The 15,817-nt window shown below is 42.9% G+C and overlaps 1 protein-coding gene across 5 annotated transcripts in view; it reads right to left on the minus strand.

Annotated features, from left to right (window-relative positions):
- The window catches only part of afap1 (actin filament associated protein 1), an 87,491-nt gene that overhangs the window by 10,269 nt on the left and 61,405 nt on the right, over positions 1–15,817 (minus strand). For 3 of the 5 annotated variants that reach the window (XM_037112896.1, XM_037112897.1, XM_037112894.1), the window contains exons 4-12: positions 14,923–15,031; positions 14,468–14,679; positions 14,147–14,326; positions 8,815–8,901; positions 6,648–6,723; positions 2,673–2,825; positions 1,530–1,741; positions 802–947; positions 253–367 (exon numbers count right to left, since the gene is read on the minus strand). In XM_037112896.1, coding sequence (XP_036968791.1) covers positions 253–367; positions 802–947; positions 1,530–1,741; positions 2,673–2,825; positions 6,648–6,723; positions 8,815–8,901; positions 14,147–14,326; positions 14,468–14,679; positions 14,923–15,031 — 1,290 coding nt within the window. The remainder of the gene's footprint in view (positions 1–252; positions 368–801; positions 948–1,529; positions 1,742–2,672; positions 2,826–6,647; positions 6,724–8,814; positions 8,902–14,146; positions 14,327–14,467; positions 14,680–14,922; positions 15,032–15,817) is intronic. The other 2 variants (XM_037112898.1, XM_037112895.1) reach the window with 1 other exon arrangement.

Here is a 15,817-nt window from a genome sequence, read left to right on the forward strand (position 1 = left end):
ATTGGATGTTTTGGAGGAGCGTACAGAGACAGAGCTGTGACTCTGTTCTGTTATTTGAAACAACTCTGACTTTCAGTTAATCTGACCATGATGTGCTGTTAAAGTCACACATGTAGCACCTTCAGTGCCTGACAGAAAAAGTGAAAAAGCAGTTGGCAAAAAGAGCAACGATCAAAGTGGAGTTCAGCCACAAAAAGAGAGAAACAACTACAAGGGTGTAGCTGCTGCGTGTCGCCGCAGGTGTGTCCTTACTATTCCGTTGATGGGCACGTCATCGTAGTGTAGAGCCATTCCAGTGGGACAGGCGTAGCCGTTGACCGGGTTGTCCAGGTATGGGTTAGGAGAGACAGCGCGCTTACTGGTGAAACTGTGAGGATAGAAAAAAATCAGGATTCAGCAGAAAGAAAGTACTACTGTGACTTTGGAGTTTCACGTTCGCTAAAATTAAGATTCAGTCATTTTCTCCACCAATATTTTGTGCAATACGAAAAAATTCCCCTGACTTTACATCAGCATGAAGGAGAGCAGGTAAAGACTGTGTTATGATTTTTGGGTGAACCTGTCCTTCAAACTGACCAATCAGTCTGTTACAAACACTGTATGGATCATAACAGCAGGAATTTTCAAGACTTTAGTAACAATCAGGCCTAAATATTCATCATTTTGGCATCTAACGCTGAAAAATATGCCATGCATAAAAGCAAATCAGACTCGCTAAGGTCCTGAAACATTTCAGTGCTAAACAGGACATAAGAAACAGTTGAGTTGGCTTAATCGCTAGCAAAGCTGTGCGTCCCTCACCAGAAGGACTGCTTGGCCAGCTGGATGACATTGGCAGTGGTCTCGACGTCGATGTAGTCGTAATGCAGCGTGGCCGGGTCAGTGGTGGAGCCAGTCTCAGCCAATAAAACCCCCAACCAGCGACCCATCACCTCAGAAGATGAGGCCTGGAGGAAAAAACAGGACAGAGTTACATGAACTCAATCGGTTTGTTCATGTTTTGTTCACGACAGCTGCACTGTGCACTGACAAAATGTGGTGCTAAGCGGAAGTTTGAGACACCCATTGCGCCATTTCTCGGTTAAAGCTTTCTTGGGCGATTCCAGGACTTTTTCTAATCTAATTGTAGGAGCTGGCTGTTGCCAATCCATCAAAGGCTTAGTAATGATATGGTTTTACAAAGAATTGGGAGCAAATGTCTAGCGGAGGATAGCGTGCAGACTTGTGTGAGGAAACAGAATCAAAACCAGCAACACGGGGCGAATGGACTAAGTTCATATACACCAACAACATCAAACGACTCAGACACAAGTCGGTGTTGGGTGGAGGAGATGTTTTACCACATGAGAGGAAAAGGAGGAAAACATGACAAGCAGTGTTTTCCTCTTCTGCTGTGACTGAGCTTTAACGTGTTTACTCTGGCACTTCATTTAATGGTTAACGGGAGAGTTTTATTAGCTGGCTTTAACAAGAAGTACAAATATCCTCGTGTACAGAATCAAATAAGACTGTCTGAAGGCGCGGCTCACCTCCAGGACAGCGACCTCCTGGCCGTTGCGGAGCAGGCGGAAAGCGAAGGGGTGTTTGTTGTCGAGGCCGGGGCTGACCTCGCAGCCTCGGAGGGGCAGCGAGGCGATGTGGCTCTTCAGGTCGTCCCGGTCCTTGTGGAGGAGCAGCTGGTTGTCTTTCAGGCGGCACCAGCGCTCCCGCCAGCGGTTGTTGGACAACACGTTCAGGTAGCCTGTCGATCAAAGCAAAAGCGGTCAGGAAATGAAAGTTATGAAAAAGGCTGAGCTGACATTTAATTTGCAGGTTCAAGCAATGGCTGTTTTTGTGGCTGCACCTTTTAGAGACTGGAAAAATAAAAACAGGGGAGTTGAGCTTTCAGGCAAATTATGCACGCACATATTAGGAGTGATTATTTAGCCCCCTTTTTTTCTATTAAATGTGGTGTTTGTTTAGCTCTTCTTCTTTTGTCATCTGTGTTTGCTGCCCCGAGCTGTTGATGCTTGTGCCATTTCTAACCCACAGTGACACAAACTTGCTGTTGTCACCGTTAACCACCGTGAACCAGGAATGAATGACCCAGATTCTCGAAAGTAAAGGGCTGATAAAGTGTTCTTCTTCATTTTAAACATAGCGCACGCAGCAAGAAATTGTGATAATCTCAATTGCATAAAAATAAAGTTACAAAGAGAAGTGGAGTTAACATAAAGATAGATCTCTCAGGTAGGGTCTTTACACAGATTTCATGTATTGATTAATTTTGAAAAGATTATCACCGTGCACAAACTGTACAATCCGAACATCTAAAACACACAGTTAGTGTTCTTTCTTTATTGTTGTTGATACACAACGTTTCCACGTGGCTTGGAAAGCAAATATTCTGAGGCACGGCGCAGGTCCACAACCTTCTGTTGTCTTTTTCGTGTGTTCACCCACCAAGAATTCTTTTGAAGGGCCGCTGTTCAAAAGTTTTCGCCATTATCCTCCTTCATACAACTCACCGCGCCGAGACTTTGATGAGTCCAAAAACACAGCTTTTGGAAAGAGATTACAGAGGCGCTGGTATTTACTCCTTTCTTTGACTCATTAAGAACGCGTACACAAACTTTCACCTTCAGATCTGGTTGCATGACACTGTGTGGACACTGAGAGAGTCTTTGTCTTACCGCATGTGGGCACGTCTTCTTCTGCCGACGAGGTCTGCTCGTCTGTCGATGGCTTCTTCTTGCCCAGCCCGATGATTTTAGTGATCTTCTTCCCTGCTCCCTTCCCCACCGTGCCCGTCTTCTGCTCTGACTTTGCGTTCTTCTTTCCTTTTCCTGAGAGAGAGAGAGAGGGAGAGAGAGATGGAGACTGTGAATCTAATTCATGACTTTAAATAAAGAAGAAATTACCAAACCACCGTGTAAGTCGGACTCCTGCGGACTTAATGTGATCGACCCTCTTTATCTACGGGAACACGGGAAATAACTTAAGAGATGCTTTGTCGATTCAAAGACATAGAAAAGAGGAGACGGCGCAATCTTAGACTCTACTGTAAACAGCCATGAGTTCAGAATCAGTCGCGCTGGGTTTAATCAGACCCTTGTGGGTTCAAAAGCTCTTTGTTGGTGAATTAGTCTCAGTTTGCAATCCCCGCAACCCCACTGGTCTGGAGTGGACCGATTTCAGCTGGCCTAGTTTCTATCCAAGGGGAGAAAGCGAGCGAGCGAGCGAGAGAGAGAGAGAGAGAGAGAGAGAGGAATGACTGTGCACATTCTGCTGGAAGTGGAATAAGCCAGGTCTTAAGAGGCTCTGTCTGAGTCCCCACGTTGTTCTGTCTGCCTAAATGAGGAAAATAGCTTCTGCTTGGCCCCGCTTGTTTACATGCTGCGGTCTGTGGCGCATTTAAATGAATGTGTATGAGAGAGAATCAAAGCGGGATAAAATGAAAGAAAGGAGGAGAGGAGAAAAGATGACAAACACACGGCGTGACGGGACAAAAAAAAAATAAAAAAATAAAACAGAAAACGTTTGACTTTTTCTCAGCTGCCACATATCGAGGCGAGAGACACTGGAGAGGAGCTGGGGGAGGAAAAATAAAGAATTCCCCTTCACTGATGTCATCATGGCGAGACAACTAACGCGGAGAGTCTGGAGTAATTCTAGACACACACACACGCGCTGTGATATACTGAACAGAATCACCAGACACACAGTGCTGGCAATGAAGCTGTTGAAAGCTAATGAATAGTGGTCCAAACTGATGACGGTGACAGGAACTCTTTATGTTCGACTGTTTTTGGCACTGACCAGCTTCTGTTTCAAAGATTTTTTTTTCCACATTGCTTTTTTTCCCCCCCTCACCGGAAATGATGTGACAACTACCGCGGCGACCGCCTTAATTAAATAGGAAGCCGTCCCCACACAGATTTTTTTCTGTCGCATGGTTTTCCCCCCGTAACGCGTCGAGTACACAAACTCACGTCACGCGCGGCGCAGGCCGGAGGTGGAAAGCAGACACACGAATGTGAAAGCGATTCGAAAGCTTTTAAAAGAAGGAGGAATTATTATTATTTTTCCCTTCAGGAGACGATGAGGAGGAAAACTCCGATCAGGTAAATTTGATCCCAGTAAATCAGCTCTTTTTGTTACCAGACGTGGAAAGAATGTGGCTGATTAAGCTAAAAAAAAAAAAAAAGGGTTTCAGGACTAAATGAGAGAATGACTGAAGCACAAGGAGGTGATGTAAGACCAAGAGCTCAGCGTGGAGTTTATAACATTAATTTCACCAGTAAATCTATTGTTTTTTATTAGATGACAAAATAAGTAGCTGAGGTGTCTAATTTGGAAAGAAAAAAGTGATTTGAAAATTGCCTCCCATAGGAAAAGTTTCAAGCGTAATCAGACTCCGCTGGGATGTGGCTGAGAGTGTTCTGATTTAGATTTACATCATGTGACAGATGTGAAGTCAGGCCAGTCTTACTATACTGTAACAGATTAGTCATATTTGGTGTCACACAGTCTACTCAGCTAGTGGAGCTTCTTTAATTTCTTTCCCCATCCGGGACGCTGGCAGACTGAGAATAGCGACTGCTTCACACTGAATGACGGTTCCATACATTTCCAAGATGTAAAAGGCCAGCAAGGTTAAGGCCTGCCTCCCAAGAGAGATACTCAAGCATTTTATGTGACTGCAGAGAGCTCATCTGGGAGATGATTGCCGAACCCATTTCTACATACCCCGTGATTTCGCAGCAATGAGCGCATAAACACGACTTGCACAATCAAGCCCATGAATCACGGCTCTGTGCTGAGAAAAAAAACAAAAAAACAAACTGGATTGAAGATTTGAAATTAATGGCTGATGGGAAATCTGTGCTGAGAAAAATTAACCGATCTTAGAGAGGAAAAAAAAACAAAAAACAAACCCAAAAGTGTTAAATTTTAGTTGACAATCCAAATAACTGAGCTGACAAGTAAAATGAAGTGTCTCTCCCAGAGGGATTTTCGCCTGCTGAGCAAACAAACGGTAAATAATCTGAGACTATTTCAACCGTATCTCTTTGTTTTGGCCTCTAGTTCAGCAGGGGAAGACCATCCCCATGTAAAAGACATTTTAAATAAATACAAATGCTCATTCTTCTCGCTTCAGGCATTATTATTAAAGGCTGACCTATTCAGAGCTTGCAAAGATTCCCCTCTGAATCATGAAACTGGATTAATTGGGGAAAACACAGGGCAGACAAGCTGAGAACAATTCTTTATTGATTTCAAGATACAACAATATTCATAATGCCCTACCCCTCATTAAATTTAACTGTTACTTTAGGGCCACAATTAATGGTTAAAACAAAGTACTGAGTGATGTCAGAGTTTTATGACTGAGATTTCACTCTATTAAAACAAATTATATTATAAATTAAACACCTAACCACTCACAGATGTTGAAACATCACACAAATTTGACAGAACAATCTAAACTCAAGGCTCACTCAAGCTTTGTCCGGAGATTTCAAATGTATTACACAACCGTCATCATTCATTTATTTGTCGATTTGTCTCGAAGGTGGATTTGACGATAAGCCAAGTATCTGTTATGATTATATTCACAGCACAATAAATAAATAAAGCCCGAATTAAACAGCTGAAAGCAGCTGGAGCTGGTCAGTGGACCTTCAGTGGGACTGCTTTGCTGACCAGAGGGCTCCATGATTTGGTCTTGTTATGTGTTCATATAGGCCCCAAGGAGGTTTGCTGCAGGCTGATTCTGAGTCCAGCTTTTGGCTCACTTCTTTTTTATGGGCAGGTCTACATTATACCTGCACTTTGTACACGGCCCCCCTAGAGTTCCATAGTGTAAGACAAACATGTCCCCTTTGTTTGGTTCTTGATAAGGCTGCTAAAATAGGGCCCATTATTCAGACCACATTAGAGCCACATGGGCCACAAATGAGCTTGATAGCTGGGAAAGCTCTGATTTAGTTAGAATAAAAAATAATACTGGGTGAGCAATAGATGGATATTATATCATTGTCTTAATTTGACACTATATATCTTCTGAGATTTTGCATGTCATTATAATATTGGCATAAGTGTTGCCTGTTCCTGGCTTATTTGATCTGTTTTAATGGTAGTTGACCAGGAAACGGAGTGTTTTTGAGGAGATTTCAAAATATTGAGATATCGTGTATCACGATATAACCTAAAAATACTGCAGTATTGTTTAAAGCCACGTCGTGCAGGCTTTCCACATCATTACATTTCAAAGATGCGTGTTCAGCCAGAGATTAAGAGATTACATGTCGTCAGTCTGTTTCTTTGAGGGTATTATTTTAAGTGTAAGGATTAACAGAACCGTCACTCAAATATAATGTGGTAGTTACCATCTAATATTTCACACCTCTGTAGTTTTTGTACTCGTTTTGTCCCATGAAAACTTTTGTGGTGGCACAAGAGGCAGCCTTAACCTCATGTGAGGTGGAAAGCCTCTGTGGGAAACTTTATTCATATGGCACTTGTCTTAACAGAGCTACAAAATGCTTTCTCCTTCCAGACATTGTGTGTTTACTATAAAACCTGAAAAAAAAACCCCTCATTAATTAGAAAGTAAATGACGGACTTATTTTAGCGACAGATTTCTTGCTGCTGTGGATTCTTACCTTGGTCCTTGCAGTCGCTGTGTCCGTTCTCATGAGGCGCCTCACCGTCGGAGCTCGGCCTGTCACATGATGCCTTCTGGCCAGGCAGGAAGACGTACAAAGAGGAAGAAAAAGGATGCTCAGGAAGGCACATGTGAACAAAACTGTACTTTCCTTAAAAAAAGGAACGTTGACAAAGACGTTAATGCACAAACACAGCTGTCTTATTGTATCGTACATTGTAAAAAAAAAACAAACAAACTAAAACCCTAAAGAGCATCTGCAACATGTTATAGATGAATTAGGCTGAGCTTGTGTCTGCTGTGCCAAGCTGGGAGCGGTTTGTCATTAAAAGAGCCTCTGATGTAGCTCATTTTCCACCACTACACACACACACACACACACACACACACACACACACACACACACACACGGATATATACAAGCACACACATATGCGCTGGGTTCAGTAAAATGCAGCGTTAACTGCGATTATACCTGCTTTTCCCAAATGAAAACCAGTAAGTGAGTGTTTTCACTTCAGCTGCCATGCTACCTTCATTGCCAAATGGAATTAAGGGTGGCAAAAAAAAAAACATTTACTACCCAGTGTGATTGTTTCTGAATATGCCAAGAGGAGAGGCCCTTATGGATCGGAGGTATATTTGCAAGTGTTTGCCCACTGCAGCAAGGTCAGCCCAGGACAATTAGGTCCTATCTAGCCATAAATGGCATATGAGGGAGATAAACCTCTATTGCCTCTATTCACATGAATTGACAATACTTTACCCGTGAGGAATAATGCTGAACTGAGGTAGCTCAGGAGCGCATTCAGCCACAGAACCTTCCAGCCACGTGCCACAAAGTGCTCGGGGGGGCTAGCCATCAGACTGCACCTCACCTCGGCACCCAGTGCCTCCCAACCCACTAAACACTCATATCATACACCAGATATAGTAAATGACAGATACTGCACTTGCATATACAAACTGAGTATGAGTACGAGTGTCCACTCTCTACTTTCGTCTCGGGAATTTCTTTGCACATTGCACGTGTACATGAACGTTGTACAGGAACATGCCCACAGATCCACCTAGTGTATACGGCATTTCTATTCTACTGTACTGTATCTATTCACTTGAGCATGTTTTTATTTTCCTCTGTTTTACATTCCTCTTACTTGTATTGTTTGCACACTGTTTCTACCATGTTGCTGCGGTGAAAATATAATTTCTCCTACGGTCGATCAATAAAGGTACATCTTATCTTATCTCAAAGGACAAAATTGGGTAGGGTTATGAAACTAGCATCACTTCCGCTTATCAAATCTATTCTTTTTAATCGCTTATTGGATCTATTTTGGGTTCTGCTCCGACATTTGTGAGTTGAGGTATTTTCATATTAACAATTGATCAAATGGCTACGTTTAACGTGAAAGGTGTCACTCATTAGTGATAAACCCACCGAGAAATATCACCAGCTCTGTTATTCCAACTCTTCCAACTACAACGCTTTTGCGCATTTTGGTGTCTTTCAGCTCATCATTTTGGTTTTAAGCTCACTGTACGCTATTTTACAGGACTCAGCAGGCAGACAAAGACAGTGATTAGTTGGTAAACATAGTGAAGTATTTAGCAGTTAAAGAAACGGATGTTTCTCAAGTTGGTGCAGGCCAAAAGACAGAGCTAAGACAGGGTGAATATCGGACTTACATTTATGATGGTGAAAAACCCACTTCACCATTCTCTGCATCTAAACAATCAACTAAATGTTCTGTATCTGGGATAAGACCAGAAGACATGGTGCTTAAAAAGGAAGTGGGGCTGACCTGATCTGGGTTAGGAATTATTGACAGAACAGCGTCAGAACTGAGCTTCATATCAATGTATTTGATCACAAGAGAAGTCTTTACAGAAAATTTTTTTTCAATGAACTTCAGTCAGCTATCCTATGAGGATTTTCTTGCAGCACAAGCTCGGATTGACACATTTTTCTCAGATGATGCTAATAAAAAGGGAGGAGACCGAATAAGTAAATCCACAGGTGTAGCGTAATTACTTTCGCTCAAATTATTGCTCCAAAAAAAAAGTTTTGTTTGTTAACTTTTTAGTTTTTAAGCTTAAAATACCTATTTAATCAATTTGGGGAGAAAAACTATGGCGATTCCATCTGAGGTGCACGTGTTTACCTTTTCCAGTTCGTTTTTGTGCACTGGTGATCCAGATCCGGCTCCATCGAAGTCTACACTCCCATTAACACACACCTCTCTCATCACCTGGAAAAAAAACATCAGGAAATAAAGCATTAGCTAATGAGGCTGCAGTTCACATTAAACAAAGGGAAAGTCCACACTAACACACATTCCAACCACCGTCAAGGGGGTCCAATCCATAATGTGCCATGTCGGACTGGGCCGGTGGAATGTTAGGTCCTAACCGTGATCATAACACATGGGTGGATCCCTTTTTAAAAAAAATTTCCTCACACCATTGCCACATAATTAAACAGCTCATTCCTTTCGCCTAGAAAGCATGCCTAGGGTAATGCGGGCCACATGTACGGTGAACTCCCTCCTCTCTCGTATCCCATCATGCTACTGAAAGGCAGCCACGGGATCATAAGGCAATACAGCCCATGCAGGGGAGAAACTACAGGGGGTAGAGAGCGTGCATGCATGTGTGGTAGGAGTTGGTGTAGCGGTGGGGTCGTCTGCTACACATATTAGACACCACACAGTTTTACTACGTCCTTGGAATTATTATGCAATAAGGTCCAGCAGGGGTGAATGAGATCTGCAGGGCTCTGGATGGGGCGCCAGTTTGCATTACCGTGACCGTGTTGGACTTCAGACCTGGCAGCCCACCCTCAGATCTTGCAATCCTAGGCATGTGGTGGTGACAGGGGTGTGTGTAGATGAGTGATGGGCAGTTGAAAACGAGAATTCATTTCGAATCACTGTGTGCGCAGGATGGATAATGCCCTCTGACTGCACCCCCCCCCCCCCACGTCTTCTCCACAAGCATCCTGAACCATCTCTGGATGTGCAGAACTCCTCAGGTCATTGGTTTTGGCTTGGAGAGAGCATAATTGGGTTTTGCGGGGGAAATGACAGACTGTGGCTCCATGGGTTTGGCTCAAAGAGCAGCTCAGAGGCCGCAGAGTGGGGCAGGCAGCAACATCATGTCTATCTTCCAATGGTGAGCATTGTTGCCAGGCTGGGGTGTTACGTTGGTCTGATGATGTACTACAAATCAAACGTAGGTAGTGGTAGCGTGCGGTAGCTTTGGGTGATGAAATGTTTTCAATAAAGGAATAGGCTGGTGATTGACAAGTTGCTACTGTATGCTTCAGTCATTGAAATGGTCTTTATACATATTCACATCCCTGGACGGCAAATTTCTCATCTTGCATGCTATCAATGAACTTGAATCCAGCTTACACTGATTGTTTTTGTACCATATCAAATCAAAGTGAACATTGTTAAGCTTTACGTATTAGGTTACGGCAAAGCTGTGTAGTTGAAAAAGCATTTTATGCCTTTATTCACTTATGTTTGGCAAAACATCAAAACATTCTGATTCAGTCTTTATAATCAACCAATACTGAGAACTTCTCTCATGTGACAGCATGGAACAGTAACTTGTTCCCTGAAGGTCACCATCATTTTTATGGAAATTATCAAAATTCAGGCTCCATGTTCTATGCTCAAACCATTTGCCTTTGGCTGCACTCCCCACACACCACTGATGCATGAAAGCTGAGGGTCCTTTTGAAATTATTGTAATTTTGTCTTTATTTGTTCCATTCCTTGTGAATTTTGGGCACATGTTTATGTGGTTTGTGCAGCAGAATGCTAAAGAATAGCTGCACTATTTATTATCATTTTCAAAGGAAAATCAAACTGATGATTTGATGTCTTTAGCTATTGTCTTTCTTTTGGGGATGAATGGGTATTGTTGGATTTTTATTATTGTATTTTGGGGCATTTCATTCCTTTATTAGTTAGCCAACAGTCCAGATGAGGATGATGAACATTAAGGGGGGACTGAGATGGGGAATGCCATGTAAAAAATGTCCTCAGCCAGATGCAAATCTGAAATGTTCTGGTTTGTGGCTGGAGCATTAATTTCTAAGGCATCAGGGTGTCCTGTCCCTGGAAATTAACACTGATTCCACTGCCTTTTCAAAGACATTTCGCAATTGAGGGAGCACTACCAACAGACAGGGACCCAAGCCAATCATGTTCCCCCCCGCCAAAAAAATAGAAACATCCATTACCCTGAATAATCAGGCTTCCACAGTCCACAGTGGTTACATGGTGATGTCTCTCACGGTTGCTGTCTAAGTAATGGGGAATCTGCAGAGTCCCCTTTTATATATTTTCACTCGGACAGAGGATCAATATGTGTGACTGTATTGTTAAAAGTTAAATGCTAAAGTTTAAAAGGATTTGAGGAGGGAACACAGATATAGTCACAACTCATCTGGTGTTTGTCATCAAGTTATTTTTGGCCAATTCAAAGGTGTAAGGTGTTTGATTTTAATGCATTATTTGTGTTGAGCTGCATGTACTTCCTTCCACCACTTACAGGTGATGTGAATAACACCGATCATCTTTGAAAGTAAATGTTTTACTGTTAAACTCTGGGCCCTGGCATTCATGTGGTTGCCACTTAGAGCACAACAAAACAAACTAAAGGGACTAATCTAATCATCATACTGGTGTCATCTAATGCATCAGGGGTTAATTTTAACATTTATAAAGTGAAATACAGGAGATTTCTAAATATCGAGATTTATAATGTGTGTCGCTATATGGCCTAAAAATAGCGCAATATTATATATAGGCCATATGCCGTATTGCAGTTTCCATGAAGGGGAGTACATTGTGTGCAACAGTGATACATTTCAAGTGGCATCCACATAAATATAAGGACTGAAGATTACCAACAGTCATGAAATAAATAGATGTTAAACCACCTATCAGTGGTTTTAATGTTGTGGCTGACTGGTGTACCTGCCCATATAACAATGAACATTAAATAAATAAATATGATATTGGTGACATAGACAGGAAGGCCATGCACTGTTGAACAATTTACAGCAGTAATGCACCAGCGGTTTGACTGTATAGGTAGCGTTTGAAAGCACACTTAAAGCAGATAAGCAGTGAATACAGTAAACGTACAACTTACTTTCCCCCAAAGTTAGTGCAGAAACCACACAAAAGAAGAGTTGGAGAAAAGTTAGGGACAAGATATTACATCAGTTAGAGAGAATCAGGCCATTCTGTAGCAGGAGCCAAAAGGAGGGTGAGGCAAAAGAAGACAGAAAGGGGGCAAAGAGGGATAAATGCATTTATTTTTTTTTAAAAAAAAAGGACTGGAAAGGTTTAGGAGAATGAAGTAAGGACACAATATGGACATGTGTGTTCCATAAACACATCGTTAGCAGACAACGTCTGGGAGAATCATTACTGTAACTAGCAGACTTTGGAAACCCACGGGTACTCCTTACTTTCCCTTCAGCATTTCTTCTTCTTGTGCATTTATTACTTTCTCTCTCCTTCTTAGTTCTCTTTGTTCCTCATCTCACATCGCTCCCTCTTCTCTTCCTTTTCTTCTCCGCTTCTTTCTGTCCCTCATCTGCATTTGCTCAATACAATTTTATATCCCTACATTTTTGTCAGTAGGACACACTTCTGGCCGGCTTGTTCAACGAGGGTGGGAAATGTCATAAGAAATCTTTATTTCCATAATACAAATCGGTGATTTCAAATGCAAAAATTACTGTTATTGAAGTTTTATGTCTTAGGGTTAAAGAAGAATTTCAGAGAGGTGGACAAAAATAGGAAAGCAGGAGAAAAAGAGGTCAAGAGACAAAAGAAAAAGTGGGGGGGATTAATAAATAAATGAGTGACTGCTAAATACCCAGTGGTCCTAGCAACACAATACCCGAACACAGACAGAAAGACAAGCTAATCTTTCTGGCTGGACGCCGCTTCTACACACCCTGAGGCTGGAGGGAGCACCGATCAGGCGAGGGAGTCGAACCCTGCAGCTAATGACGTGAATACAGCACATGGACTTAAAATCCATTTTTTTGCGAAGAAGGGTGTAAACGCAGAACCACGGCCAACTGGATGCGATGACTGCTGATTGCAGCCACAGCGTTATCAGTTCAATATGTTTCCAAAACTCAGGCACCTGACTAAATATGCAGAGAGAAACAGTCTCCCCAAGCAACACTTAGTCGTTAGCAAAGTTTGGGTGGTGCAGAGATTTGTGTATTTTCACAGGTCTGGCTGCGACCGCCTGCAGATACCTCAGCCCCAACGAGGTTACCTGCCTCGGGAAACAATAAACAACGATTAATTGCCTCACAGACGGGTAACTGAATCAAGAAGAAACACACGAAATCTGTTTTGATCTTTGTTTCCTGACAGCAATAAACATGCAATAGTTGAGGCTTCAAGAAAAAGAAACACTGCAAATAATTAGAACTGGTGTTTCCATCAATGGTCAGACAGGCAAACTTGCTCCACTCTTCGGTGAGTAATGAAAAAGCCTGTTGGTAAAACCGTAGCAAGCGGGAATTTAATTGGCAGAGCCTAGCAGGCAAAAATGATTACAAAAATACCATCACAGAAACGGACATGTAGGGATCTTAAAATAGTGCACAATGTGTTGTCAAGCACAAATAAGGGGTTTCCAGGAGATTCTCCTGAGAGGAAAAGAGACCAGAGGTGAGGAGGTTTCTTTCAAATCCAAAGACCAGATGAGACACGTCTTTCCTCCTGCGATTGAAATAGAAAAGAGCCCGGAGGTGCTGGCAGTGCACTAACAACAAACGTACGCAGGGGTTGAAAAGCAGAAAGTACCGGAGCCTATTTGATGTCTGCAGGGTGGGTTTGTTTTGCAGACTTTGTCGAGCGGCCAGACGGCGAGATCAGAGGGCGAAAGAGAAGACAGGGGGATGACAGAGTCCGAGAAGGAATGTGTGAGAGACAGAGAGACGAGGGATCAGAGGACTACAAACCAAACATCAGAGTGGAACCACCACCTGTTCATAACAAACTGCTCATACAATAGCAGGAAAAGTGTCCATCTTGAAGAACAAAAGCCAAATTATCCTTATACTGAGCACTACACTATTAATACAAGCAGTGAGGTGAAAGTTATGGTGCATCAGAATTTAACACTTTCAGGCCAATCTCGATTATTTTGGTGTGAGCTGTCGAGAAAAAATATTCAAAAAGCTCAACATCAATGTCTCTTTCCAGGAATCATGACCCTCAAGATTATCCGCGGAGATTGTTGTGAGCAGTTTTATGAAGGAATTGGATAGTTGTGTCAACTGCCGTTTCCAAGTACACCAGGGAACTCTCTCGGTCAGCTAGCTGAGTTTTATCTTGCAAGCATGGAACCACAGCTATGCTCCAACTGCTCTTTTCATCATGAATGCAACATTGTGGAAATATGTCAAGTTTGTAACAGTGGCTTTGGGGTTCATCGTGTTACCTTAAGCCACTCCTCGGCCTGTTCTTTGCTTTGCACGGCCAGCACCAGGGCGTCCGCCCCCTGGTGGACGATCTTCAGCTCGTGCTTCTTCTTCTTGCCGTCTTTGGGGATGTGAGTGATGCTGCAGCCTGACAGGGTTAGTTCCATCTGGGGGGTGTGGTCTTTGGAGGATTTGTAACACTGGAGGGAGAGAACAGGGGCACTTTTAAACTGGAGGTACTACAAATGATCTTGCAGTAATGTTGTAATAATCATCGTTGGGCTGAGAAGTGTTATATTAGTATCTGCACACATGAACGCATACACAGTAGTGTCCCTCACCAGCAGCTTGTTGTCCTTGATGACACAGAGGAGTTTGGTCCACTGGCCGAAGCGCTTCTTGCGCAGCAGGAATGCGCAGATCCGAGCGTCCTTCACCAGGTCCATGGAGGCCTCTTCAGAGGGCCACTGGTGACGCATCTTCTGGCCCTTCCCATCCTCCTCTTCCTCATCGTACGACTCATAGGAGCTGCTCATGGCGTCCGAGTCATAGTCTGAGGGGAAGGTGGAGATGTAAACATGAACATTTGAAATAGCAAAAACAAAAATAAACAAAAAAAACCCTGATTATTTACTCTTGCAGCAAAGGGCCACATGTCGGATTCGAACCCTGGGCCACCGTGGCACATGCTCTACCGACTGAGCTGCTGGGGTGCAACAATTTACTCTCCTTTACCACTGCATGTACTGTATGTAGTGCAGCATGTCACTGAACAGTAAATCAGTCTGTCACTCACTGGAGGTGATGTATTCAGGAGCCTTTCCAGGACTTAAAGGAACCGCTTCCTCGTAGTAGCCTTCCGGTAGCGAAGAACTGGGCAGTGGAGGAGGGCCGTTGTTTGGAGGCTGCAGAGAGAAGTTTCCATTGATTATTGAGGAGTTAAGATTACGAAGTGACTGACAGCTGGCTTCTCCTCTATTTCCATCACTAGGTTTTATATGACACTTTCACGCATTTCAGGGATTACAGTTCACTTCCTGCCAGTTTGAACAGTTCACTCAAGTGTGCATAGACATTAGCAGAATTTTCACTGTAAAAAGAGGAGAAACAGAAAATGCTTGTGAGGAAGAGAAGACGATAAGGAGTCTGAACCAGAGAAAAACAAGTGGGTGGCCGAAAAGAGTTGCCGGATATAGAAACTTAACCTGAAGCCTTGTTATGGCCATTTAACGATAACTGGAACAGAATTTAAGGGTAATTTGATAACCCTTACAAGAAGCAAAGCTGAGAGAAAAGAAATTAAAAGATTCATAGAGACGTTTATCAGAGGTGCTGATGTCATTGCACAATGAATTAGAATGGATGGATTTATGATATTCCATACTGCAGAGCTCATGATAGGACTCGGGAGGGGAGAGAAGATGGAAAGAAATGAGACACGTTCTTTCTGGCACCACATAGTCCAACAAATCCAGTTGTGAGAGGGTGGATCGACTGCACAGCCTGACGTGATTCATCTTGGCCAGCGCTGTGCACTGTTACTCTGACGTTCAGCTCTTTAAAAACAACACAAGTGGGGCTATAAACATCAGATCTGATAAACTGGCAGAGAATTGGAAATGTGTTTCTATGTGCTGAGCCCAGCATTTCACCGCTGTACAACCAGGAGTCATATAGTTTTCAAGTCGTGC

The sequence above is a fragment of the Acanthopagrus latus genome, chromosome 10 (assembly GCF_904848185.1).
Source record: "Acanthopagrus latus isolate v.2019 chromosome 10, fAcaLat1.1, whole genome shotgun sequence".
Taxonomy (NCBI): Eukaryota; Metazoa; Chordata; class Actinopteri; order Spariformes; family Sparidae; genus Acanthopagrus; species Acanthopagrus latus.